This window comes from Astyanax mexicanus, chromosome 17, assembly GCF_023375975.1.
Source record: "Astyanax mexicanus isolate ESR-SI-001 chromosome 17, AstMex3_surface, whole genome shotgun sequence".
Classification (NCBI taxonomy): domain Eukaryota; kingdom Metazoa; phylum Chordata; class Actinopteri; order Characiformes; family Acestrorhamphidae; genus Astyanax; species Astyanax mexicanus.
The window spans coordinates 47,136,167-47,163,110 of record NC_064424.1 but is presented as its reverse complement, the minus strand read 5'-3'; the positions used below and the strand labels follow the sequence as shown (position 1 = coordinate 47,163,110).

At 35.0% G+C, this 26,944-nt stretch overlaps 1 protein-coding gene and 1 long non-coding RNA gene across 2 annotated transcripts in view; one reads left to right on the top strand and one right to left on the bottom strand.

Moving 5' to 3' along the window:
• LOC125782410 (uncharacterized) overlaps positions 1-26,944 on the top strand; it is a 318,736-nt gene that overhangs the window by 249,973 nt on the left and 41,819 nt on the right. The window lies entirely within an intron of this gene.
• si:ch211-241b2.5 (selection and upkeep of intraepithelial T-cells protein 5) lies at positions 3,868-25,790 on the bottom strand. The gene is made up of 9 exons (XM_022676680.2): positions 25,616-25,790; positions 19,610-19,670; positions 18,359-18,715; positions 16,678-16,947; positions 15,737-15,850; positions 13,143-13,217; positions 12,416-12,469; positions 11,120-11,219; positions 3,868-7,451 (listed from the first exon to the last, which is right to left on the bottom strand). The coding sequence occupies exons 2-9, from the start codon at positions 19,662-19,664 to the stop codon at positions 6,971-6,973; spliced, it is 1,506 nt and encodes a 501-aa protein (XP_022532401.2). The 5' UTR covers positions 19,665-19,670; positions 25,616-25,790; the 3' UTR covers positions 3,868-6,970.

Sequence of the window (26,944 nt, the reverse complement as noted above, 5' to 3'; positions counted from 1 at the left end):
ATCTTCTGCCAGACGGCATTAGAGCAAAGAGTCCGTGTGAGGGATGGGTGGGGACATCCACAATGCCAAAATACAGTATAGGAGACTAATTGCACATGAAATATTCCACAGACGAATCTCCTAATGTTAATCTATTACCGTTAAACATTTTAGAGTCACACAAACAATGTTAACAGCAATGTTCCCCAGTAGATACAGTTACACCAAAAGCAGGATAAACTCTTTTTTTATAACCTTAATTTTAGAGAAAACAATAATAATTTTACACACATCACTCCAGAATCTATTGAAGTACTGAAGTGTAGTTTGTGTAGTCTGTGTAGTTTAGGGACTTTCTAAAGAACAGACATGTGACTCAGTTTTTAAGTTTTTGAGTAAATGTAAAACATGATGAAGAAAAGATAAGAAAACACAAAGAAACACCAGGAAATGGAACTACCCCACACAACAATACACCACTGTGATGCATGTGATAGATCCAGATCTTCAGGGAACTGAATGATGATGGTGATGAAGATACTGTAGTTAAAACGCTCTCAGATACAAACAAAACAATCTCTGATTTAATCTGCAGGAAGAAAAACGCAGAAAATCAAACAGACAGATTAATGACCTGTGTGTCTTCTGAGCGTCTGGATCTGAAAGAAGAAGAGCAGGAGGGAATAAAACAGGCTTTTTTATATTTTATATCACATTTATGAATGATTATACGTGTGCGTCATGGCTGGTGGTCACGTGGTGATTTTTTTCTCAATTAAACTCTTTGTTGTCTTTTAGAAACAGCGAGTCTCCAGGGATGAGTGATTCCAAAATTCTGTTTAACTTGCGTAAAAAGGGCCTGTCCCATAAATGAAGCCCATTCACTGCCCACATCACCATTCTCTGAGTGCGCTGAACTGTAGTACATTATATATATATATATATATATATGCTACTCAGACGCTGACGCACTCTTTATTTAGCTTATTCACTATATGAGTAAACCTGGATCTGAGAGGAGAGTGAGGGGGCGGAGTTTACCTTCAGGGACTTTCAGCTTTAAACAAAAGCCTCACAGTAAACAGCCTTTCCTTACTGAACTCAAAATAAATGAAATTAAAGCAGATTAGAAATGTGTTATTCACAGTGTTCCTCTATACACCTGCTTATTCATAATACAGCAGTTTAACCTCAATAATACAAGACTGACTAGAGACCTGTTACACACCTGAATTCATTACTACAGGTAGAGATCAGTGCAGTTACTAGACTTCAGTTATAGACCTCAGAAAAGAGTAGATACTAAGTAGTTTATGGCAGATACTAAGTAGATCATAGTAGACAATGTAGTTTATAGTAGATACTAAGTTGTAGACAGAGAATATGTCACAGTAAATACTAAGTAGTTTATGGTAGATACAATGTAGTTTATAGAAGACACTAAGTAGTTTGTAGTAGAAAGTAGTTCATAGTAGATAATAAGTAGTTTATAGGAGGGACAATGTAGTTCATAGCAGATGCTAAGTAGTTCATAAAAGATACTGAGTAGTTCATTGTAGAAAGTGAGGATTTCATAGTAGATACTATGTACGTAATTCATAGAAAATACTAAGTATTTCATAGTAGATACTAAATATGTGTATTGTAGATACTTTCATTGTAGATACTAGGTAGTTCATAGAAGATACTAATTAGTTCACTGTAGACAATGAGTATTTCAATAAGTAGTTTATAGTAAATACTAATTAGTTCAAATAGATACTAGGAAGTTCATAGAAAGTACTAAGTAGTTTATTGTAGACAATGATTATTTCATAGTAGATACTAAGTAGTTTATAGTAGGTACAATGTAGTCCATAGCAGATGCTAAGTAGTTCATTGTAGTTATTATGTAGTTCATAGAAGACACCAAATAGTTAAAAGTAGGGACAGTGTAGTCCATAGAATAAAATATAGTAGTAGTTCATTGTAGACAATGAGTATTGCATAGTAGCTGCTAAGTAGTTTATAGTAGATACTAGGTGGTTCACAGTCAATACTATGTAGTTCATTGCAGATGCTAAGTAGTTCATAGTAGATACAAAGTATGTTTATTGTAGAAACTGGGTAGTTTATTGTGGATACTAAGTAGTTCATAGTAGATACTAAAAAGCTCAGAGAAGATACTATGTAGTTCATAGTAGATACTAAGTAGTTTGCAGTAGATATTAGGTAGTTTATAGTATAATATTAATTTGTAATGGATGCTGAATAATCTATAGTAAATACTGAAAAGTTTATTGCAGTTACTGGATAATTTATATTCGATTTCTTGTTTGCAGTTTTTATGTTTCTATTTTACAGTTATCACACTGTAAATTTAAAATTGTGTGAATTTCAAATTTAAAGACAGAAGAGCAGCTGCAGCCTGATTTACAGCAAATCCAGTATTTTCACCTCTGCAGTATTTTTTAGGCTCATAGAGTCTGCAGTGGTGTGAGCCTGAGCACCATCCAGCTGCATGCTGATTTTCTGCTGACCTTTAAACCCAGTTTACAGGAAAACACAGTGCGCTCAGAGCCCCGAACCCCATTAACCTTTTTAATACAGTAAACACATTTCCCTCCTGACCCTGAAAACTGGAACATGTGGAGGAAGTGTTATCCGCCTGCTGAGCTGAACTGAAAGTAAAAGTACAGCAGCCTTATTTAACCCTTTAATCCCCTCACATCTTATAGACCCACATTTCAGTTCTCCCCTCTCTTAACTACAGTATTTACTGAGCTTAATAATAATTCATAACATCTGTTAAATATCCTAACACTATATTTAACAGTCAATAATGCAATAATTCATAGTAGGCACTGAATGATTTTAAATGTATAGAGAATTATGTATAATCTATGCTAATTCATTTGTAATGCATACTGATGAATTCCTCGAGGAAACTGAGTTATTCATAGTAGATACTGAATAATCCATAACGGATACTGATTAATCCATAGCAAATACTGATTATTTCCTTGTAGATAATGAGCAATTCATGGTAGATACTGAATAGCTCATACAGTAGTTACATGGAAGCTACTAAATAATTCAAAGTTGATTCTGAATCATTTAATCCTTTCAGACCCTGCATCCATTACAATAAACATCATGTATTTTCTTTATTTTTAAAATGTTTTGTTGCACAGAACACTATTTAATGGCTGCTGTCCATCAGAATAGTTTAGAAACCAATGAAATCTTGGCCCCTCCCACTGCACTGAAAAAAACAGGAGTACTAGAGCTATTGAGTAACAGCAAAGAAACAGCTATTTTTTACTAATTTAATGTGATTTAGAAAACTTTGTCTGTATGTTATTTTACTGTTTAGTGATGGTTTATGAGATAAAAAGCTCAATATGAAATATAAAATATTACACACAGGCTTCCATAGCGATATGATCCAATGCAAAAAAAACAAAAAACATATATATTTAAGTCCATTGAATTTATTTGTTATATAGATTTTATAGTAGAATATTAGAGTCTTATTTTCTGTGCATTACAGACAGAAAGCAGCATTCAGGAACATAATTCAGGTCTGAAAGGGTTAAAGCAGATACAGAATAACCCATACTGGATAGATACTAATTAATACTAAATAAAATGATTTAGAATCAACTATATACCATAGTTGATTCTAAATAATTCCCAGTAGATGCTAAAGAATTTAGAGCAGATATTTAAATATATTAAATATGATTAGATTCTAAATAGTTGTAGTTTTAGTTACAGATTAATAACTATGATTTTACTATTTACTATAAACAGCAAAATCAGAGAAACTCATTTTCTTATTGTTTGTATATTTATTAGATACAGAATAGAAATGTTCAATAATGAATTAAAATACACACTCAGGACTTAGAAAAAACATTTTATACAGTTCAACACATGATAATAACATTTTACAGAGAAATTGAGAAACTTCTATATTTAAGAAACTTTTTAAAAATGCTATAGTCACAAAAATGTGCACAGATCATAAACTCTGATGTGTTATGAAATCATGGAAGTGAAATATCAGTGCAAATAGAGCAAATTCACAGAGGAAGACACTTCTGAGAATCCTGCAGTCTTACTCATTTATACTGGCAGTGAGTTTGAGCAACAGTGAAGACTAAAACAGAAACACAGTCATATCCGTCTGTGACTGCACTCATACTGCTAACTATACTCTCCCCCGGTGATCAAACTGCGCATTTATAACCTTTTATATTACTTTTATACAGTGTTGGGCACGTTACTTTGAAAAAGTAATTAGTTATAGTTACTAGTTACTTCTCCAAAAACGTTACTGAGTTACTAATTGAGTTACTCCACTATAAAAGTAACTAGTTACCAGTAAAAGTAACTATTGCGTTACTTTTGTGTTACTTGCCCCCGGGTGGCTAAAGTAACGTGCAGTAACGGGGTGTAGAACGGTAACAGCGTTATAGTTACAGTCAGAGTAATTAGTTACATTACTCCTTACTGAAAAAAGTAACAGCGTTTATTTCAACGTCGTTATTCCCATCACTGCTTTTATATGTAAGTAATATATATATTTGAATTATATTTTATAGAAGTGACTGAAGTTAATCACACAGATATGAACTTCCTGTGTTTTTCTCCTCTGTGCTGCAAACAGTTATCAGACTTTCTAACCCACATCCTGCGGTATGAGCCTGTGTGTAGATATAGTATCTGTGTGTGTGTGTGGTTGTGTGTGTGTGTGTGTGTGGTTGTGTGTGTATGTGGTTGTGTGTGTGTGTTTGTAAGTGTGTGTGTGTGGGTGGGTGTGGGTTTCTTGCATTGATGCATTTGCTGTAACTAAAGACGTAATAAACTGCTGTTACACAACATACATTTTGTGCGTGCAGTTCTTAATGTTAATACATTTTAAAGATGATTAACAAATATCCAAATTTATTTTGAAAGTTATATAGCTGTATCAGAGGAAGTATACGCTAGTATTCATCCACCTTGTGTAGAGAGCTTTGCAATTGATATGCAGAGTCCTAATTGGCTAGTTGTGTTAATTGTATTAACTGTGTTAATTGTGTTATTGGCTCAAATACATTTGATGTGAAATAAAATACTAAAATAGAAAAGAGAAAGATTTGTTTAATTCTTTACACACGTCTTTACACACACATGGGACTAAGCATCTTCATTTAGTGGCAAGTCATGACCCGTGCATGGCCCAGCTTGATTAAGGGCATGTCAGTGTGTCTTTGCTATCGTAACAACGTGAAAAGTACAACTTTTGCAGCTCAAAACGTGGAATAGACATAAACTAATTCTCTTAATTAATCATGGGTGTGTTGGTAAATTTTGGTCGTAATGTGAAATAAACCAATCAGAGTTTTACTTGCTCATTATTTCCTTTAAGAGCCAGGTGAGCTCTGACTTTGGCAGATTGCTATTTTAACAGTGCAAAGTTTCCGCGCTTCTCAGCAGAAACGGAGCTGCTTGTTCACGCTGTGAAGGTAAAGGTGCTGAAGATAGGAATGGGGATTTGGACATCTGACAGATGACTGTTGTCAGGGTTTTAATCAGACAGTGGCTCACTTGTGTTTTCCGCTGATAAAATATCGGCAATACGGCAAAAATGTTGTTGTTAATTTTACAGCGCAGGTGGAAGGCGTGAATATACTGACTCTTCGTAGGGTGTAAGGGTGTAAGATAGCTATAACTATTATAACTATTACTACCTACTGTAGCATGTGGAAAATTGTAAACACTAGTTTAGAAACAGTTTCATTTACGGATAGACCAATGAACGATGTAGAAAACATGGAAGCTGTGGTTACATTCCCTTCCGTTTTAAAGAAATGAAACCAAAAACACCCATCATGTTGTCAAATTTACTTCTGCAAACTACAGTCTGCTTAGTCGATGAGGGGCGGAGCTAATCTAGCATACTGATTTTATAGACCCCGCCCCTTTCTTCCAGACCAAACATTTTATAGACTGGCTTCAATGAGTTTACGACACATTTTTTTTCTCCTGGATTTTCAGTTTGTTCGGTATGGTATAATGTTCCAACCTTACAAGATCAGTTTATGTATTTAATAAACAGCACAACAACACATTATACATCATTATCAATAATTAATTATTAATAATTAACTGGCTAATCATTAAGCCAGACAGTTCAACAACTTCAACTTAGCCTCACCATATTTACACTCGAGGTTCGAGCTATAACGTGTAATATTGGCACTGCTGTGTTGCGGTCATAGACATGAATGTATTATTGTGATTATACCACAGTTCCATTATCACTGTTTATTGAAAGATTTTAAAGAGTTAAAGAGGAGGAGAGATAGGATCTGTTTGGTTATAAAAACTCCGCCAGATAAAATAGTTCCATTGCTGCTCTGTTTCTAGCTGCGCTGTTTGGCTTGTAAGCGCTGCATCGTTCCTAGGTCACCTAATACATAGAGCTTTGGTTACAGTGCATTACCAGCTGATAATGGTACTCATAGAACGCCTTTCAGCCAATCACATTGCAGGGTCGGTACTAACTGTGGTATTATGTAGTAATAAAGATGGTCTGATCCAGCCAAGGCTGTCAATCACTTTTTAACAATTCGTAAGCATAAGGTTTTATCTCTCTCCTGTAAAGTGTCTATTTTGGAGATGGGTGGAGCTACACTAGATCTACATACTGGAGCCAGCCAGCAGAGGCACTAGAACTATATTTGCTTCACTTTTTAAGAAAGATGCTGCTCTGTCCATGTTTGTATACAGTCACTGGGACGGAGTGATGTTGTGAGAATTCTGGACCAATTCCTATATCCCCTATTTAAAAAATGTAAACGATTGGTATTAAATTCACCATCAGATCAGTAGAAGATAGAAATGTAACCTTTATGATTTGATGCATAGAGTAAAATTCCTGTGTTTTAATCCCTCAGCATTACTGTGAGACTGTAATATTATTAATATTATGGATTATAATATCCATTGCTGCTGGTTTTCAGCTGTTTTCAGTCTGTGTGTTTTCTGTGTGAAGCTGAAAGATTCTGGTGATCACCTCCCCCGCACTGCTGAGCTGACCGGGCCGGGCTGTGATCAGCACCCTGCTGCTGCTTCGCTCCTTTAAGAACTTAACCAGCGTCTCGTCCACCTCTCTGTCCCCTTTTCTATAGCCGTCCAGAAGGAGGAGACTGTCCGTGTTCCCCAGGAGAATGTTTTTAACGTCCGCTGTCTCCAGATCAGCTTCACTTGGAATGTTTGACCTCACAACTTGGAAGAAATCACCGTCCGCTCCCTCAAAGTTCACTAAAATCACCAGTCGGATCCCGCTGAGGCTGACGGGGCCGGAGCTGACGTTCTTCGCCCAGGACGAAGCCAGGGTTCGAGAGACAGATGATTTCCCGCTTCCTTCTCTTCCTTCCAGGAGGACGGTCTGCTTTGGGCCGGGGATTAGCGGCTGGAGATGACTGAACTGCCCTTCTCTGGAAATAATAAATAAAACAGTAAATGTTAAATAGCTGTGTAGAACTGAGTGGGCGTGTGAGTGATTATCACAGAGCTCTGCATGTGCTGACTTACATTGACTTCTCTGTAAAAACGGAATTTAAAATGAAATCTAGCCAACACAATGCCTGCTTGTTTGTGCAGGTGCATGTGTGTTTGTGTATGTGCGTGTGTGTGTGTGTGGTGTGTGGTTGTGTTTATGCAGTGTATACTTTACTAGAACCATTGTTGAGTGGAGGAATGCTCTCATAATTCCCTATAATCTAAAATAAGTCTAAAATAAGTCTAAAATAAAAGTGCACCCATGGTTAAAAGCTTGATTTAGGGTGTGTCAGTGTGTGAAAAGTACACCTCGCACGGCTCAAAGCGTGCAAAAGGCATGTACTAATTCTCTTAAATAATCATGGGCGTGGTTAATTTTGGGCGGAGGAAATTGACCCGTGTATGCTGTTTATTGTTGAAATGAAAATGCCCACAAACGCAGATATCACTTCTTATTTTTCCCACTTGAGTTCCTTTTTATTCCTTATCTTTTAATCACTACAAACAGTGATTCAAATACCTGCTATCAGTGATCTCAGTGCAATAATATCATTGTTATTTAAAAGTAAGTAAATAACCTCTCTTTTGTTTTTAGTTTCACTGCAGTATTAAATTAAAACACACCCTAAAGGGAGTCATGTGCTTCTGATTCAGTAGAGCACCTGGCAGCCATGTCAGCAGTGTTTAGACGTGACTCAGCCAATCAGAGCCCTCTATTTCTCCTTTTTCTTCTTCGGTTGTTGATGCATCACAGCCTTGTGGCGTGACGGACTTCATGCTTCAGCAAAACAAGCTGATGGAGGGAATTGAACTTGTAAAAAATTGCCATTTGATGGAAACGTGGTTGACCAAAAAAATGTTTATGATAACTTTATTCTGTTTCAAAAATATATTTTAAAATTATATAAAATAATTGTGATTACTGTGATATTGTGATTACAGCGACAGGGTGGACTAAAGCTTAAGCTTTACCTCTTTATGCTAAATATGTATACAATATGATAAATATTATTTTAATCTGAAATCACTGAATATTAAGCAAGTGTCTTCAATCCCTTACAATAAAACAATATAAAGGTTTGATGTCACTGATGATGTCAATGGTTACTTTCTTAAAGAGTTATCCCCTTTAAACCCCCTGCAGTTTTAATAGAACCTTACTGGAAAATCCAGCTCAAGATCTTTATGATGATATAAGATCTATAGGGTCCAATTTTAGCTTTATCTATAGGGTGAGCTGTTAACCATGAACTGTGCAGCTTGATTTAGGGCGTGTCAGTGTGTCTTTGCTATCGTAACCATGGGAAAAGTACACCTTGCACGGCTTGAAATGTGCAAAAGGCATGTACTAATTCTCTTAATTAATTATGGGTGTGTTTTAGTCTGACTTTGGCAGATTGCTATTTTAGCAGCGCAGCACTTCTGCGCTTTTCAGCAGAGAAACCTGAGCTTCTCCTTCACGCGTTCATGTATATTTGTATACATGTGCACGGTGCATCTGCGTAGTTAAGATTGGTGTGGATGTCTGACTGTTGACTGTTGTCAGGGTTTTAATCAGTCAGTAGTGCACCTGTGTTTATACGCCAGAAATTTACCTGAACACACCCCACTTCTAGACCACCACGCCCATCAGTGTAGACATACCCCTGAACTCCAACGCTATTTTACTGTCACAGGTTTAGCTTGTTCAACCACAGATGCAGCTCCTTTACTTTGGAAGTATTATGGTAATAGTATATACAGTTATTGTAAATAATAATTATAATGTAATACTGTATTGATTTATGCCAAAACTAATTTATTTACAGTAAATTTGTATGTTTATTATACAGTAATAGTGAATTACTGTAATTGTATAATTATTTATTGGCAACTTTATACAGTGTTATTTATACTAGCTTTTAGCTGTGCTGCTCTGTGATGCTAAAATCATATTGTAGATTTGTTTAAAGTTAAAGTATAAAACACAACAACATAAAATAGAAAATTACACCAGGGTGTGATATCTAGATCTGATTCAATTTAAATACAATAAAACCATAAACCTTTTAACTCTTTTAAATCTAACTCAGAGGAGGAAGAGGTGAACTCTGGGAAGTGGGCGTGGCTAAATAAGGAATAAAGATAAGTATTTCTGTTTTTGTTTGCATTTGTTTATAAACTATGTCAGAAACTACTGATTCACAGTGTGTAGCTGTGTTGTTTATTGGGTCAATTGGTCGTGTTTTTCTGTGGTAAACAGTGGGTTTCTATAGAAGCAGTAAATTAAGATAAGATTTAATTCAGTGGAACAGTGAATACACCCGGTAATACCATATAATCTACAATACAATCAAGAAAATTAGAATGACCTCAGAATGATCAGAATGTTGTTTGTCTGCTGTCCTATAATTTAATTCTTGAGTTTTGGGAAGTTAGGGAACTTTATCACTTTTAAAAGATTAGGATTATTTATCTTATTTTTCATTCAAATCATTTATAAGACTCCAGACTACACAGAAATCATATTTTCAGCTTAATATTTTAATATTTGTATTTTTTTAATTCCTGTCTTGCAGGCGTCCAGCCTCTTTTTTTAGTAAAAATTTCCATTTAGTGGAAAAGTGCTTGATCAAAACTTGTAGAAATGTTAAACTGTTTATGATAACTTTATTCTGTTTCAAAGATTAAGCTTTACCTATTAATACTAAATATGTAGACAATATGATAAATGTTAATTTAATACATCGCTGAATTAACAAAAAAAGGTGTCTTCAATCCCTTAACATAAAACAATATAAGGGTTGTGATGTCATTGATGATGTCAATGGTTACTTTCTTAAAGAGTTATCTTAAGATGAAAGCTTGGAAAATGGAATTAAATAGAATCATTGAAATGCCAAAATAATTTTTTTAAATATTTTTTAAGGAAAATTGTATAAAATGAACAAAAAGTTATATAAAGCTGAACATTCCTCTATATAGAGAGAGAGAGCGCTTCAGTTTCTGAATCAGTTTCTCTGATTTTACTATTTATAGGTTTATGTTTGAGTAAAATGAACATTGTTGTTTTATTCTATAAACTACAGACAACATTTCTCCCAAATTCCAAATAAAAATATTCTCATTTAGAGCATTTATTTACAGAAAATGAGAAATGTCTGAAATAACAAAAAAGATGCAGAACTTTCAGACCTCAAATAATGCAAAGAAAAAAACAAGTTCATATTCATAAAGTTTTAAGAGTTCAGAAATAATCAATATTTGGTGGAATAATCCTGGTTAGTTTTTAATCACAGATTTTTTCATGCATCTTGGCATCATGTTCTCCTCCACCAGTCTTACATACTGCTTTTGGATAACTTTATGCTGCTTTACTCCTGGTGCAGAAATTCAAGCAGTTCAGTTTGGTGGTTTGATGGTGGTGGTTTTCCAGAGCTGTATGTAATAATAAGTAAATATTTATTGATTTTTTTAACAGAAAAAGCTGCTTTATATTAATATTGACTGAGCTGTTTGTATTTTCAGATACTGATACTGATTCACATCAGGCATATTTTTGTAATTTCTTGTCAAACGACCCCGCCCCCCTCTCCCCCAGCCTACAGATATGGAAGATTCGTACCCGCAGATCAGTGTGAACCCACTCCTCAGCTCTGAGGTGTCGAGTTCAGCATATCTCTTCATCAGAACCTCCCTCAGCTTCTCCACTTTCTCACCACACACTGGAAACACACACACAAACACACACACACACACACACACACACACAGCGAGAAGAAAAAATGCTATCACACAATATCAAAGAAACCAAGTGTTCTGAGAGCAGGTGACTGAAACTCAGCAGTGTGATGTACATTTATAACTCACAAAAACACACATGGAAAAAAGTCATGTGACCTTTTCATTTTATTTCATACGCATGTTTTTGTAAGCGCTTACAAAAACAGTGTGAATCATGCTGTTTTTTTTCCAATGAAAGCTGAGTTTCTGCAAAAACAACTCTGTTAACCCACACAGTTTACACATAAGAACAAACTTCAGATCCTCCCTCACATCTTTTAGGGCTGGGAGAAATTTCCGATTCTTAGATGCATTTCGATTCGGATCATGTAATGCATGAAATTCAACTTTTTTATTCTACATTTTTGGTGTAAATTCAGAAGAAAATATTATATAATAATAGTTTTTGTCCAAATAAATGCTCCAATTCTTAATATATATATATATTTTTTAAATATAATATTATTTTTAATTTATGGTAAAGAGATATATGCAGGGTCTAAAAATATATATACAGCTCTGGAAAAAAATAAGAGAACACTTAAAAATGATGAGTTTCTTTGATTTTTACCAAATTGAAAACCTCTGGAATATAATCAAGAGGAAGATGGATGATCACAAACCATCAAACCACCAAACTGAACTGCTTGAATTTTTACACCAGGAGTAAAGCAGCATAAAGTTATCCAAAAGCAGTGTGTAAGACTGGTGGAGGAGAACATGATGCCAAGATGCATAAAAGAAAAACTGTGATTAAAAACCAACCAGGATTATTCCAGCAAATATTGATTTCTGAACTCTTAACACTTTATGAATATGAACTTGTTTTCTTTGCATTATTTGAGGTCTGAAAGCCCTGCATCTTTTTTGTTGTAGTTTTTATAATAAAACAACAATGTTCATTTTACTCAAACATAAACCTATAAATAGCTAAAGATGTGTATACTGTATATACCGTAGATGTATACAGGTGTTAATTATCCATAAAAAGATGATAAACTATTTTTAATAGGATTTGGTCTTACCTAATAATAACACATGTTATTATTATAAAACATGTTCATGTTTTAAAGCTGAATAATCTATTTTCTCTGTAATACATTATAAATTACATTAGTAAGAGAATAAATCTGCTCACCTTCTGATGAAACGCTAAATGAATCAGGTTTGGCATCTTTCTTTGGAATTAAGACTGGTGGAGAGAAAGAAAAGCATTACTGAGAAACACATTAGTAATGTTTGCTGTGGAAACATTGTTCAAACAATGGAATTTATTAATCATCATCATCATTATCGTTTTAGACCATTACAAATACAGGCTGGAGGTGTTTTTTTGTCCTGAAAGGTTAATAAACTGATAAAACTGTGTCCTTCGAATTATTTCGAGGTTAGGAATGATTAAGTAGGATGGTGAATTCAATCAAATCCCCACAGCAATGCTCCAACATCTGGTACAGAAGCATTCTCTTCTCTTGAATATTAGAGGCTGCATTAAAACAGCATTTTTATATTTTTTCATCACTAAAACACTGAAACATTATTCAGAGCTGGCATGACAAATCCCTGCAAATACTAATATATGAATTTCAAAATCAGTGTGGTCTGGTAGGTTTTTTGGATGTAATTGTTCTCTATGTTTTGACAATATTTTATGAATAAACAAAAGAAATAAACAGTATACTCAAAAGTAACCTAAATTAAAAGTACTCTTCCACATGCTCTGTGCAATTACACATTCCCACCAGAGAGGGCGCCTAATCCCCAAATCCTCCAAACTTACAGACTGTCGCTTTAAAAATATTAAAGAGTTGAACTGCTGCTGTAACAGACCATTAACTTTCTAATAAACATTCAGTCATACTTACAGTCCGCTGACGTTACGGTCAGATTGGGTTCTGATGTTATGCACACAGTCGACATCGAGCCTTTATTCTTTTGACCTTTAAAGAAAATACACAATTTAGGTCTAATATGTATTTAAAATCATTATATTTAATACTGAACATCTTACAATATAACTCAATCTGAGATCAAAATAAACCATTTAGAAATAAAACCCAAATAAACATTAATAAAGTCAGTGAGGATCAGTGAGAGTGTCTACCTGTAATTAACTCTATATAACATTATAATTCTAAACCCAAAAAAACATTAATAAAGTCAGTGATCAGTGAGTGTCTACCTGTAATTAACTTTATATAACATTAGAATACTAAACCCAATTAAACATTAATAATAAAGACAGTGATCAGTGAGTGTCTACCTGTAATTAACTCTATATTAGAATAATATAATTTATATTCTATATACATTATAATAATCCCAAATATGGATACAGAAACATTATTAAGGTTTCGCTTCTAAACACAGATATATAACTAATGGTCTGTCTATAAATACATGGTAAACAACTAAAATGAAAGCAGAAGGAAAAACCCTTCCTGACTTTCAGTGGAAATCAGTGTAAAAATATGTATTTATGTCATTTTGGAGCGGTTATTTTAAACCATTTATAATAAAATTCTGATGTAACGTAAGGAATGACTGGCAGATACACTTTATGTAAAACAGTGATCATTAAAAACAGATTTACTGACAGCAATGTTATGTATATTTCAATGAATATATAATTATTTAACTAGTAAAAGCTATTTAAAACTTAAAAGGTAATTAAAAATACAAAATGCTGTATATATATATATATATATATATATATATATATATATATATATATATATATAAGAATAATTATAACACAATCAGAGCTACACTACACAACTATAACACACATCAATAGAACTCTAATTCAATCAAAGCTATAATACACACCTATACACAACACAGCAAAAACTGATTTAAAATGTTTTTATTTTGACAGCAATGATATGTGTATATACTCTATATACTGTGATTTATATGTATTTATTTAACCAATAAAAGTAATTTAAAATACTTTTTATATATATAAAGCTATTTATTGGGCCTGCTCTTATTATTTAGATAACCTTTTTCCCCATTAATTACATGACTTTGTCTAATTTTGTACCATTATTCCCCAAACACACTACACATGGTTAAATTCCACTCTCCTGGATCATCAGTCATGTGACAGCAGTAAAATCAGAGATGTTATCTGCAGGTTTCAACATGACATAATCCCTGAGATCATCTCAACCCCGTAAAACCCTACAGGCAGTGTTACTGGAAGGACTGAGGGATTAAGAAGCTGATTAAATACTGGAATAAGACTATAATTCTGATAAACAACTCAATAACTCAACCCTGTTACTAAACTCTGTTACACAACCACGTAACACAACCGGGGGAATCCCCTCTGACCCTCGGCCTCCGCTCACTACCTGCTTTCTATTTTCATCACTGACGCAGAAAAACACAAACACTGAGGATACGGAGCTGACGGGTCACATGACCTGATGATGCTCTGTTTACAGCTGTGATGTCAGAATAATAAAGGATAACCCCTACAATCTAATTATAGAAACTGACATCATCTTCACTGTCAGACAACAGGGAAACACAGTGACACACACTGTACTTTCCTTAACATAAACACACACTCACACACTCTCACACACACAATTATAACAGTATAATAATTATAACACAGTATAAAATATGGATGAATGAATGAATGAATGAATAGCTGAGTGAATAAATGACTAATTAAAAGACAAATGGACCATAATGCACAATGATGGATGGACTTTTTATGTGAGTGAATAAATAAATGAATGAATGAGTGAATAGATGAATGAATGAATTAATAAACGAACAAATGAATGAATGAATGAATGAATGGACAGCTGGGGTAATTAATGACTAAATAACAGACAAATGGAACATAATGAATAGACTGATGGATGGATGTTGAATTGGGTGAATTAATGAACAAATGAATGGATAGATACATAAATAAAATAGATAATTGGGTGAATGAATGATTAAATAACAGACAAATGGAACATAATGAATAATGATGGATGGGTGTTTTTTGGGTAAACGAATAGATGAAGGAATGAATGGATAGCTGGGGTAACTATTGACTATTTAACTGACAAATGGAACATAATGGATAGACTAATGGATGTATGAAAGTTTGGATGAATGAATGAATGACTGTGTGAATTAACGACTAATTAACAGACAAATGGAATGTAATGGTTTGACGTTTGCGTGAATGAATGATTAAATAACAGACAAATGGTACATAATGCATTATAATGGATGGATGTTTGGGTGAATGAATAGATAAATATATAGATATATAAATGAATAGATAGCTGTGTGAAATAATGACTAATTAGGAAACAAATGGAACAAAATGAATAAACTGATGGATGGATATTTAAACGAATAAATGACTGGCTAATTGAATGAAGGTATAAATAGATGGATGTGTTTGTCTGGTGTTTTGTGAGCAGCGAGTTCAGACACACACCTTTCCTCCTCCAGTGCAGGATCAGTGAGGTAACAGCAAAACCCAAACACATCACGGAGATGACGCCTACGGCAGCGTAACCATGTGACCAATTACTCCTCACTGGAATTTCACCTGAAGAACAGAAACAGAACCGTCATCACCTGCTCTTCACCGTAACTCTGGAAAACACTGCTCACTCCGAGCCAAGCGTGACATCACGGCTCTGGAGCTCCCAACACCCCCCACCCATCAGCACCATCAGCACCACCAGCACCATCAGCACCGGGTACAGCATCCCCTGCGGCTCTGTGGAAGAGCAGGGAAAGCTGGAGGCTGGTATGTGTGGTGTGCAGGGTGGTTGTCGGGTACTTCTCCAGCCGTGCGCTGAGGGAGAATTTCTCTGTAATCTGCTGCTGCTGTAGGGAAGTGGTGTCTGTGGTTTAAAGACTATAAATATAATAATATTACCCGTCTTATTCTCAGCTTATTTAACACAGTCTGAACCTGAACAACAGTTCCCATGCTCTACAGCATCGCTAATAACTCCACACACACACACACACACATCTCACACTGACTTACAGGAAAACGTGGTTGACCTAGAGTTGTAAACATGTTTAACTGTTCGTTGTGACCTTTTGGTGACCTAATTCTGTTCCAAACATATGTTTTAATATTTTACTATAACAGTAAGCACAGCTTAAGTTTTACATTCACTTAGCATGAAGACAACATGATAAATATTAAGAGGAATTCATATTATTAATTGCTAAACATTGTCAAACATAATTCCATTGTTTTTTCATTCATTTTAAAAGCCAAGTGAGCTGTTTTTTGTGCAAATCCGGTATAATGTTGCTTTAGTCCGGTGGAGAAGTTATAAGCAATAAGATTTCAGCTCTAAAAATGCGAAATCAAGAACCTACATCATACTCAGACCATTCTCATTCTCGACCCACCTGGAATGTTGAAAGTGGCTGATGGACCAGTTTTCTTCTCCTCCATAAAAGAGCAAGTGTAGTTTTTAATAACGTTCCCCGTGACAGTCACCCGGCTGGTGAGTTTATAAGTGCCCTCGCTAGTCTTTTCAGAGGTGTTGTTCATCCGTCTAGTCAGCTCTTCCTCACTCCAGTCCACATGAGCCAATGGGAAGCCTTGAGACTCGCAGGAAAGCTCCACCTCTTCGTTATTCAGCCGTCTGATGTTTTTTCTAACAGGACGGTAGGGAGCTGAGGAGACAGAGTTCATAAGTGTTAATTAATGTTAACCCTCCTGTTCTGTTCATTTATCACGAACAGTAATGGTTTTCGGGGTCAGTTTGACTCAATGCAATTTTTATGATCTAAAACCAAAAAAACCTAACAAGCAGTGTAAATACTTCATTATTAACTCCATTACTAATTATTCTATCAATATTTAGTGCAATGGTGTTCCTTACCTCTAACAGGTAATGCTTTAATTAGGATTATTCACACGTTTTTATAAAAATACATATATATATATATTTCACTACTTTATTACTTTTGTAAGACCAACATATAAAACAGAATAGTTTTACATAACATTGAAACACAACATTGAAATTTTGTTTTAGTTTTAGTAATTTTTGTTTGCAAATACGTGAGATGAATCATTTTCATATTATATGTTGATAAATACACTAATTAAGGCAAGCAGAAAAAGGTTCAAACTGAAAAAAAAAATACAAAATACTTTAAACTTTTAAACGGGTCAATTGGAGCCGTAACATAACAGGATGGTCAGATTCCTCATAAACTCACCAGTAATTTGCACTTTAATTCAAGGAGTTTCCTTTTTTGTCAAACAGTTTAAAAGGGGAAACCTCTGAGCGCGAGACTGAAGGGATTTTTGTCGGCGATCAGCTCAGAGGAACTGCTGTATTTATGGTATTTAGCTTTTATTAGCCATTGATTAGGCAAAGCTCTGTGTTTAATAATTAACTATAATAAACAGCAGGAATAGATATATATATTATCATAGTTACTGATAGTAATTGACAAGACTAGGTGCTCTGAGTAGTCCAGTGGTTTAAAGTGCTGCCACTATAATCGGGAGATCACTATGAGTTGGTTTAAATCCCGGTCATGAAGCTTGCCTTCAGCTGCTGGAGCCCCGAGAGAGCACAGTTGGCCTTACACTCTCTGGGTGGGTACAGTACAGTAGATGGCTCTCACTTTTTCCCCTAACCACTTCTAGGGTGATGTGCATCAGCACAAGGCTGCATCTGTGAGCTGATGTATCAGAACCGTGTCGTTAAGCGAAGTGAAGTGAAGTTTTTAACACACTTTGCTAAAAATGTACAAAAGTATTTTGGGAACTAAGTATTTTAGAATAATTTAATGAATTACATTAAACTAAAAGTGAATGTACTTCATAGTAATCTATTTTTTTTAAATACACTATATTATACTTTTTAAAAAGTATGATTAAAGTTTACTTTCAAATATTTGATAAATGGATAATATTAATGTAGTTTTGTATACTTTAAGTAAGTACATAAATCTTCTCAATATGTTTGAAATACAATTAAGTATATATATTTTTATTTTCACCAGGGTTGACACTGTAAGAAACTGTGTTTTTGTTTAGTTTATTTTTATAGATTTGATATCTACTGACCTCGTACTGTTAGAGTCGTCTTCTTGTAGTCTGCCTCCTTGTGTTTAACGATGCACTGATACGTGCCGGAGTCGCTGATCTGAAGAGGGAAAAGCTCCAGAACAGCCCGAAACTTCTTCAGCTCGTCCTTTAGAAGCTGTGCTCGGTTCTGAAACTGTCCGTCGGTGACGTTTCGGATCTCTACGCCCTTCTCCAACCGATATACCTCCATGACTGGTAAGGGCTCGACACGCTGCCAGATGACTGACAGCTGAGAGATTTGAGATTTTTCAACAGGTGAGAACCGACAGCCCATTGTGATCTTTTTGTGCAGTTCACCATCATAGGAATCCTGCTCAGACGTCACCGTGAAGAGGGCTAGTGTGAACAGAGAGGAAAAGCAAGGAAACAGGTGAATCTAATTTATCAGTCTACTCAGGCTTTAGTAGAGCTCGATAACACTCAGATTAATAAATAACTGATCAACTGCACAGTAATTTATCAGTCTACTCATGCTTTAGTAGAGCTCAGCAACACTGAAATGAATAAATAACTGATAAACAGTAGAGGGATTTATCAGTCTACTCAGGCTTTAGTAGAGCTCAGTAACATTAAAATTAATGAAAAACTGATCAGCACAGTAATTTATCAGTCTACTCAGGCTTCAGTAACGTTCAGTAACACCGAGATGAATAAATAACTGATAAACAGCACAGTTATTTATCAGTCTACTGTGAGCAAAAGCAGCAGTTCACTCCTTTCTTATTGATTATTAAATCAGTATTATCCATATTATCATTCTGATTGTCCAATCAATATTTTATTCTTGGTTAATTGATTTTCTTTTATGGAAAGAAAACCTTTTCTGCCTGTGAATCAAAATAGGTGAAAATACACAAACAAGTAATATAATGGATAACCAATAATAAAATGGAGGGAAATTTGACAATCAGAATCATAATAAGGATAATAATGATTTAATAAGAAAGGACAAAAAATACTACTCAGGCTTTCGTAGAGTTCAGTAACCATGAGATAAATAAATAACTGATAAACAGCACATTGTTTTATCAATCTACTCAGGCTTTAGTAGAACTGATGATAAGCACCGTAATTTATCAGTATACCCAGGATTCAGTAGAGCTCAGTTACACTCAGATTAATAAATAACTGATAAACAGCACAGTGATTTATCAGTCTACTCAGGCTTTAGTAAAGTTCAGTAACACTCAAATAAAAAAAACGAAATAAAAAAATGCTTGTATATCTTACCCTGAGTTGAAGGCCATGTGATGGCCAGTAGAAAGATGAATACTGTTCGCTTCATTGGCTCCTGTAGTAAAAACAGACACAGCTTAGTAGAGTCAGTATCAAGTATGATGTGTTTCACTTGGTATTCGCATATGTACTGTATTGTTTTTAGATATTTTTCTTTTGCTAAGTCATCCTTAGCCAGGTCTGCTGATAGTCTGCTGATTAAAACAGTGAGTCAGTGGTGAGGACTAAATCTTACTTCCTTATTTGCTTATATTCAGCCATGTGCTGCATCAATGCTTACATGACTGTTACATAGCAAAACACATAAAAACAGTGCAGTTTAGTATTACAAAAACACGTTCTGTGAACCGTGACTGTTGTTATTTTCTGTATGTCTGCATATACGTCTGAAGAATTAAATTAAATGATATATACATCTTTTATTATCTTAAAAAAGATTAAAATTAACATTTACTAGACTCTCTAAACATCGCAAAGCAAGTTAATTTTATAGTATACAGTAATGATAAAAATAATAACTTGCTATAATAAATAATAAAAGCTGGCATTCCCCCCTGAAATATAACCTCAATTTAACATTTCCTAAAACTTTCCGTGTCTCCTAGTCCCTGACATCAGCTGGGAGAAATATTTTCCCACTCCTCTATGCAGAATTCTTTCAGCTGTGTGGTAAAAAACATGGATACACATTATAGAGAGCTTGCCAGGCTCCCTGTATCACAAACACACACTTACACATACTTACACCACCATGCTTCACAGTTAGTATAGGTTCTGATCCTCAAATGCTGTATTTGTTTTTTATTGTTTTTTGTCTTCTGTTGCTTTATATATATAATTCATTTATGGAATTATCTGTCTAAAGCCATTTGTTCCAAAAGTCCTGGTCTTGGACAAGGTGTACTTTGGCAGACTTCAGTTTTGCCCTATTTTTTTTTTTTTTAAACAGTAAAGCTTTTTTCGGTACCACTTTAAAATAAGACTACCTTTATAAGTGGTTTATAAATGGTTTACAATTAGTTTATTAATGGTTACTAATTAGGTTACTCATCAATAATCAGTTATAAGACATACATAAAAAGGGCAATAATATAGATGTCTGTGGGTTCACTATTGGCAAACAAGAGGTCATTGTTGCCCTTTTCTACGTATGTGTTATAACTGATTATTAATGATTTGTAAAGCATTTACAACCTTATTAGTAACCATTAATAAACTAATTGTAAACCATTTATAAACCCTTTATAAAGGTAGCCTTATTTTAAAGTGGTACCGCTTTAGAATTTTCTCACTCCTCTTTCTGTTGGTAGATGCTTTAGTTTATTATTTGTACGTTGCTTGGTGATATTTTGCGATTGTTGTAACTTCATTTACTCATCTTTTGTTCTGCTCTTCTAGCTTCTAAATTTGCTGCTCATGTTGTTTTGTTATTTTATTGTATATACAATGTAATATTCAAATGTTTTTAAACAACTTTTTTAGTTCTAAATAATTGCATTTGTGTTCCTTCATAGTTTTTAATGTATTTAATGTTCATTTACAGTGTAGGAAATAGTACAAATAAATAAATAAATAAAAACGTTAAAAGAAAAGAGGTGCAGTTCCCATCCTTAATCTTTCAGGAAGAAACCAATTACCACTGAACTTCCCAGAACTGCTGTGCAGCGTTTAGAGACACAGCCAGTAAACAGCCTTGGCAAAGTCATTCTGGTACTTTAGGAGGAAACGTGTGAAAAGATCAGATAATCTCTTGAGGCTACAGATATAAACACACAAACAGCCCTGACAGCACATGTGACTTCTCCTCTACACATGGTTCAGTAGCCGCGTGGTGAATCAGCAGAAATGCAGCAGAATGGGAGCTTTCTCTGAATTTCTGCATCAATAATACCTATTTATATTAGTATTTTATTTTGGCAGCATGGTTCTTTAAGTTTTATACAAACACTGTTTAACTACATTATTGATTTACTGATTCAGTTATTTATCTAACAATTTTTATAAAGAAAATATTTAGCTATTTAAACGTGTCTAAAAATTCCTCTCCATCCTGTCATCTTTCGATAACTCCGCCCCTCATCTGTTTTATGACTTCTAATAAGACTTCAGACTCTTTTTGACTTGCTGCTGATGCTGTAGCATTGCCGAGTAGCATCATCACAGCGCTAACGCTCGAAGGAAAGCCCCTACAGCGACTCGGTTCTGATACATCAGCTCACAGACGCAGCCTTGTGCTGATCCACATCACCCTAGAAGTGATGAAGGGAAAGAGAGAGCGCCATCTACTGCACTGTACCCACCCAGAGAGAAACAGCAAGGACTACCCAACTGTGCTCTCTCAGGGCTCCGGCAGCTGATGGCAAGCTGCATGACTGGGATTCAAACCAGCGATCTCCCGATCATAGTGGCAGAGCTTTAGTGTGCTTAACCACTCAGAGCCCTTTCACTTCATATTCCTTCATATTATTGTTTATATTATTATTTATTATCAAAATTAGACGAGGTAAAGCTATGGTAAAATATTATTAAATGCATTTTAGAAAATCTAAATCTAACTGTAAGAAAAATGTAAGAAAAAGAACAAGGTCAACATGAACAACTCTAGGTCAACCATGTTTCCATCGAATGCTGATTTTGACTAAAATGGTCCATCCTGTCGCGCTGTTGATCTTGATGTAATGGGTGGAAAAATGTGAGACAGGAAATAAAAAGTGATTATGCTGTAAAATATGATTTCTGTGTAGTCAGAAGTCTTAGAAATGTCATAAATGAGACAGTATTCATATAAAAGGCCTTTAACTGAGCTGCATTGTCTACAATAGGTGACTCTTTGAGTGGGTTTCCCCTAACAGACTGGCTGATCTGGTGTGAATGAGTTATTGTGTTACTCACTGAAATACTGAACACTGCAGAAATCAACTGAAAGGATGTTTTAACATCTGAGAACATGCTGATATTAACAGAAACAAAGGAAAGGCCTTGGCATGACTGCATGAAAGGCCAAAAAACAGTCACTAACGTGTTTTATACATTTTATTCTGCAGTAAGAAGTGGAAATGTGGGATGTTGGTAAAACAACAGTGCCTAAAATTTTGTTCTTTTAAATTAAAAGCAGTATTTTTGCTGTGCTGTGTGCTCTTTAGCTGAGTAGCATCACAGCGCTAACGCTCGGAGGAAAGCGCAGCGACTCAGTTCTGATACATCAGCTCACAGACGCAGCCTTGTGCTGAGCCACATCACCCTAGGAGTGATGAGGGGAAAGAAAGAGCACAATCTACTGTACTGTACCCACCCAGAGAGAACAAGAACAATTGTGCTCTCTCAGGGCTTCGGCAGCTGATGGCAAGCTGCATGACCGGGATTCAAACCAGCGATTTGAATTGTTTTATCTACTTGTGCACAAAATAAACCATTGTTAATTGCGTTTTATCGAAATATAAATCTAAAGTCCTCATATGTTGACATCATTTTTCTTAGAAACTACATAATGTAAAAAGATCATTTTTTGTTTTTACAGTAATCAGGTGCAAATAAGCTCAAGTTGTATAATATAGCAAAGAGAAATTAAAAGATAGGGGTGTTAGGACGTGAAATTAGCGTTTACAAACATTTGTTCATACAGTGTATGGCATTTTTTTAGTTAATACATGTAGCATGAATGCTCTCATGAATGTTTTCAGTTGGGTGTTTTCTGTTGAAATAATAAAGAAACATGTTCCCGGCTTTACTGGAATCACATCAGGACGGAGCCAAAAACAGCAAAACTGAAAGCACATTCTAATGCTTTGGATCATCTCATCAAATCAGAGCCAGACGGAAGAGTGAAAACATGTCCTAACAGGAGAAAATTCCACAGAGGAATCATACAACAGCTCATTTAATGAGAGGTTGTGGTAGAAAGTTTTATTTCACACAGTTTTATAGTTTTCTTCAGTTTATTCAGCTACTAGTTTGATTGTCTTTGGCACAAATACTTATTTTTACTTACTTACTTTCCCTTCCAGTGTGATGTTTATTTTAGGCCGTTCACATAATATATTTTTAATAATATAACAAATAACTACTAAACTGACACTCATGCACTAAAGGGTTGCGTTTCACATGAAGGTTTGGTTTCACCTTTCCGGCATCACAGGAGATACCAAGAAGTTCTATTGACTGACAGCTGGGAAAATTATTATGCAAATTCAATTTTAGTGTCATAAACGTTCACTTATCACTAAAATCCATCTCAGACACCTGTGATAATTAGTTTGACAGGTGAGCCCAATTAAAGAAAAACTACTTAAGAAGGATGTTCTACATTAATATTATTAAGCAGGCCACAGGTTTCAAGCAACATGGGAAAGAAAAAGGATCTCTCTGCTGCCGAAAAGCATACGTGTTCATGCCAAAGTGTAAAATCATTGTACACTGCAGACTAAACTCTTTTATTTACTGTACCTTCTGAGAACTCTCCTCAGTAATAGTACCTTGAGGATTTCACTATATGGTTAGATCAAAGACACTCAGATCTTAAAATAGCTGATACTCTCTCTATTAAAATAAAATAACTTTCCTTTTAGAGTGTTCACACAGCCACACAAACAGCACAATTCTGCTCAATTACCTTCTAAAACCTGGACTTTTGCTTGGTGTGCACTTTAAATTTCTTTTCCTATTCATTTTTAATTTGGGATTAGTAGGACCTAACAAGTACAAAAACTAATCTTTGTTTTTAAACAGGACGCCAATGTCTTTATATGGTTGAAAAACTAAATTATAGCTTTCTACAATATGTGAATAAACTAGTTTCTAACATAAAATCGAATGAGAATTTTGACCTGGCCCAGGTTTCTGTCTGGAATGGCTGTAGAAACTTCTGACCGAGATTCCCACCATATTGTTTTCAATCAATTAAATGTAATGTTAAGCAGTATAGTAAAGTATCATGCATGGTGCAGGGAATCAGAAATGTAATGTCTTCATATAGAGATGCAGTGTCTCAAGAGGTAAAATACAAAAAGGATGAAAGAAAGAAAGAGAAAAGGATGAAACAAAAGAGTGCAGAGCTGCAGATCCTGCTAAAAACCTGCATCTGCACAAATACAGCAGCCCATAATTTCCTCAGAATCAGTGCAGAACTTCTGTTCTAGTCCACCAAGATCCACCAAGATCATCATCCCTGTATATATCATTAATCTATACTCTTTATACATTTTCTTCTAATATATAATCAACACTATACTATATAACATATATCATATAATATGTTTTATTACAATGAAAGCAAACGATAACCAGCAAGTAAGTCAACAATTAGAACAAACCAACAATCAAAACAAAAAGAAAGTTAAAAAGTGCCTAGAATGAGTTATGATAGTGTATAATATAGAATGTGTGATGACTAATGATAGTGTATAATATATAGTATGGTTAATGATTGCACATAATGTATTCAGTATTATAATAGCCTATAAAATATAATGTGTGATGACTAATGACAGTGTTTAATGTGTAATATGTAAAAGCATAATGATGTAATGTATTATATAGATAGTACAATGTGTATTATGCATCCATAATGTATATATGTACGTATAAAATATTATGTTAGTGTATAATGTGGTATGATTGACTATAGTGTGTATAACATATAATGCATTATGATTGTGTTTAATGTATAATGAATAATGATAGTGTATGATGTGTGTATAATGTATATATGTATAAAATATGATTATACATAGTAACATAGAGTATACTACCAAATGTATAAGGAGTTATGATGCTACTGCTCTACAAATTTATACAATTGGTTAAAATACACAATGTGTAAAATTCTAAATATTAGACTCAGAAGCAGAGCTGTAGGTAAAAGTTTGGAGTTATACATCTAGAAATACCAAATACCTCATTTTTAAATAGTTGCTAAAAAAGAAATAACAATATTGTTTAGTACTTAATACTTAATAAAATATAATGAAATCATATAGTGTTGAGTAAATAATTCAGACTTACTGTTGAGATAGTGATGAGTTTCAGGTCATTTCAGTCCGTTAATTAATCCCAGCAGTTTCTCCCTCAGGCAGAACTGAAGCACTGCAGTAAAAACATCCACCAACCTCCTCTAAAGCTCCTCTAAACTGCTGAGTGATCAGAGCATGTGTGTGTTTATGTGTCTGTAGCTCCGCCTCCCACACTCCCACAAGCAGATCTGGCTTACCTGATCACTTACAGGAACACACACACACACACACACACACACACAGAACTCTCACACAGAGAAAGAGAGAGAAAGAGAGGGTGAGAAGAAAGAGTGAGAGAAATTATGTAATTATGTCATTAAATGACTGAATTAATAGTGGGTTAAGACTCGTGTGCCACAGTAATAAAGTACTAGTATAATAATATTATTACACAGTTTCACAGTAAAACTAACTTTTTATTATTAGGAGCAGATATTGGGCTTCGTAAATAAAAATATATTTTCTTTTTTATCCTAAATAAATAAAAGAAATACTAGGTTCTAGGTGCCGAGTGGTCCAGCGGTCTAAAGCACTGCTACTATAGTCGGGAGGTTGCAGGTTCGAACGCAAAATTGGCCCTGCTCCCTCCGGGTGGGTACAGTAGATGGAGCTCTCTCCCCTAACATCACTCCTTGGGTGATGTCTGCAGCACAGGGCTGCGTCTGTGAGCTGATGTATCAGAACCGAGTCGCTGCGCTTTCCTCCGGGCGTTAGCGCTGTGATGCTACTCGGTAATGCTACAGCATCAGCAGCAGCTCAAAAAAAGAGGCGGAGTCTGACTTCACATGTATCAGAGGAAGCATGTGTTAGTCTTCACCCTCCTGCTGTGTTGGGGCATCACTAGTGATAGGGGGAGTCCTAATGAGTGGGTTGGGTAATTGGCCACGTAAACTGGGGAGAAAATTGTACGATAAATCGATAACATAGTTATCAAGACAGGCCTGACTGACAACATTATATGATGTACATTTCCTGAGTCCCTCTGCATATATATTGGTCGTTTCAGAGGTACTTAGACTCAGACTTTAGACCTTATCTGATTATCTGCATCTAGTTTGGCTTTACTGATACTGATACTGTGAGTGAGAGCATCTAGGGATGACTGTAAACTGACAGCAGGGGGTTTCATCTTCAACCCTTGAGATGATGGCATGATAAACCACCTAATTTCAGTACTTTGCATCAGCTCAGCTCATGTCTGACATGAGTGGGAATTTTGATCTGATGTTCATCATATAATCCCACCTTTCAGGAACACGCGTGTTCACCTCCGGACTTTCCCATCCAGATCCTATCTCTCACTGATCAGACCTTCCATTCA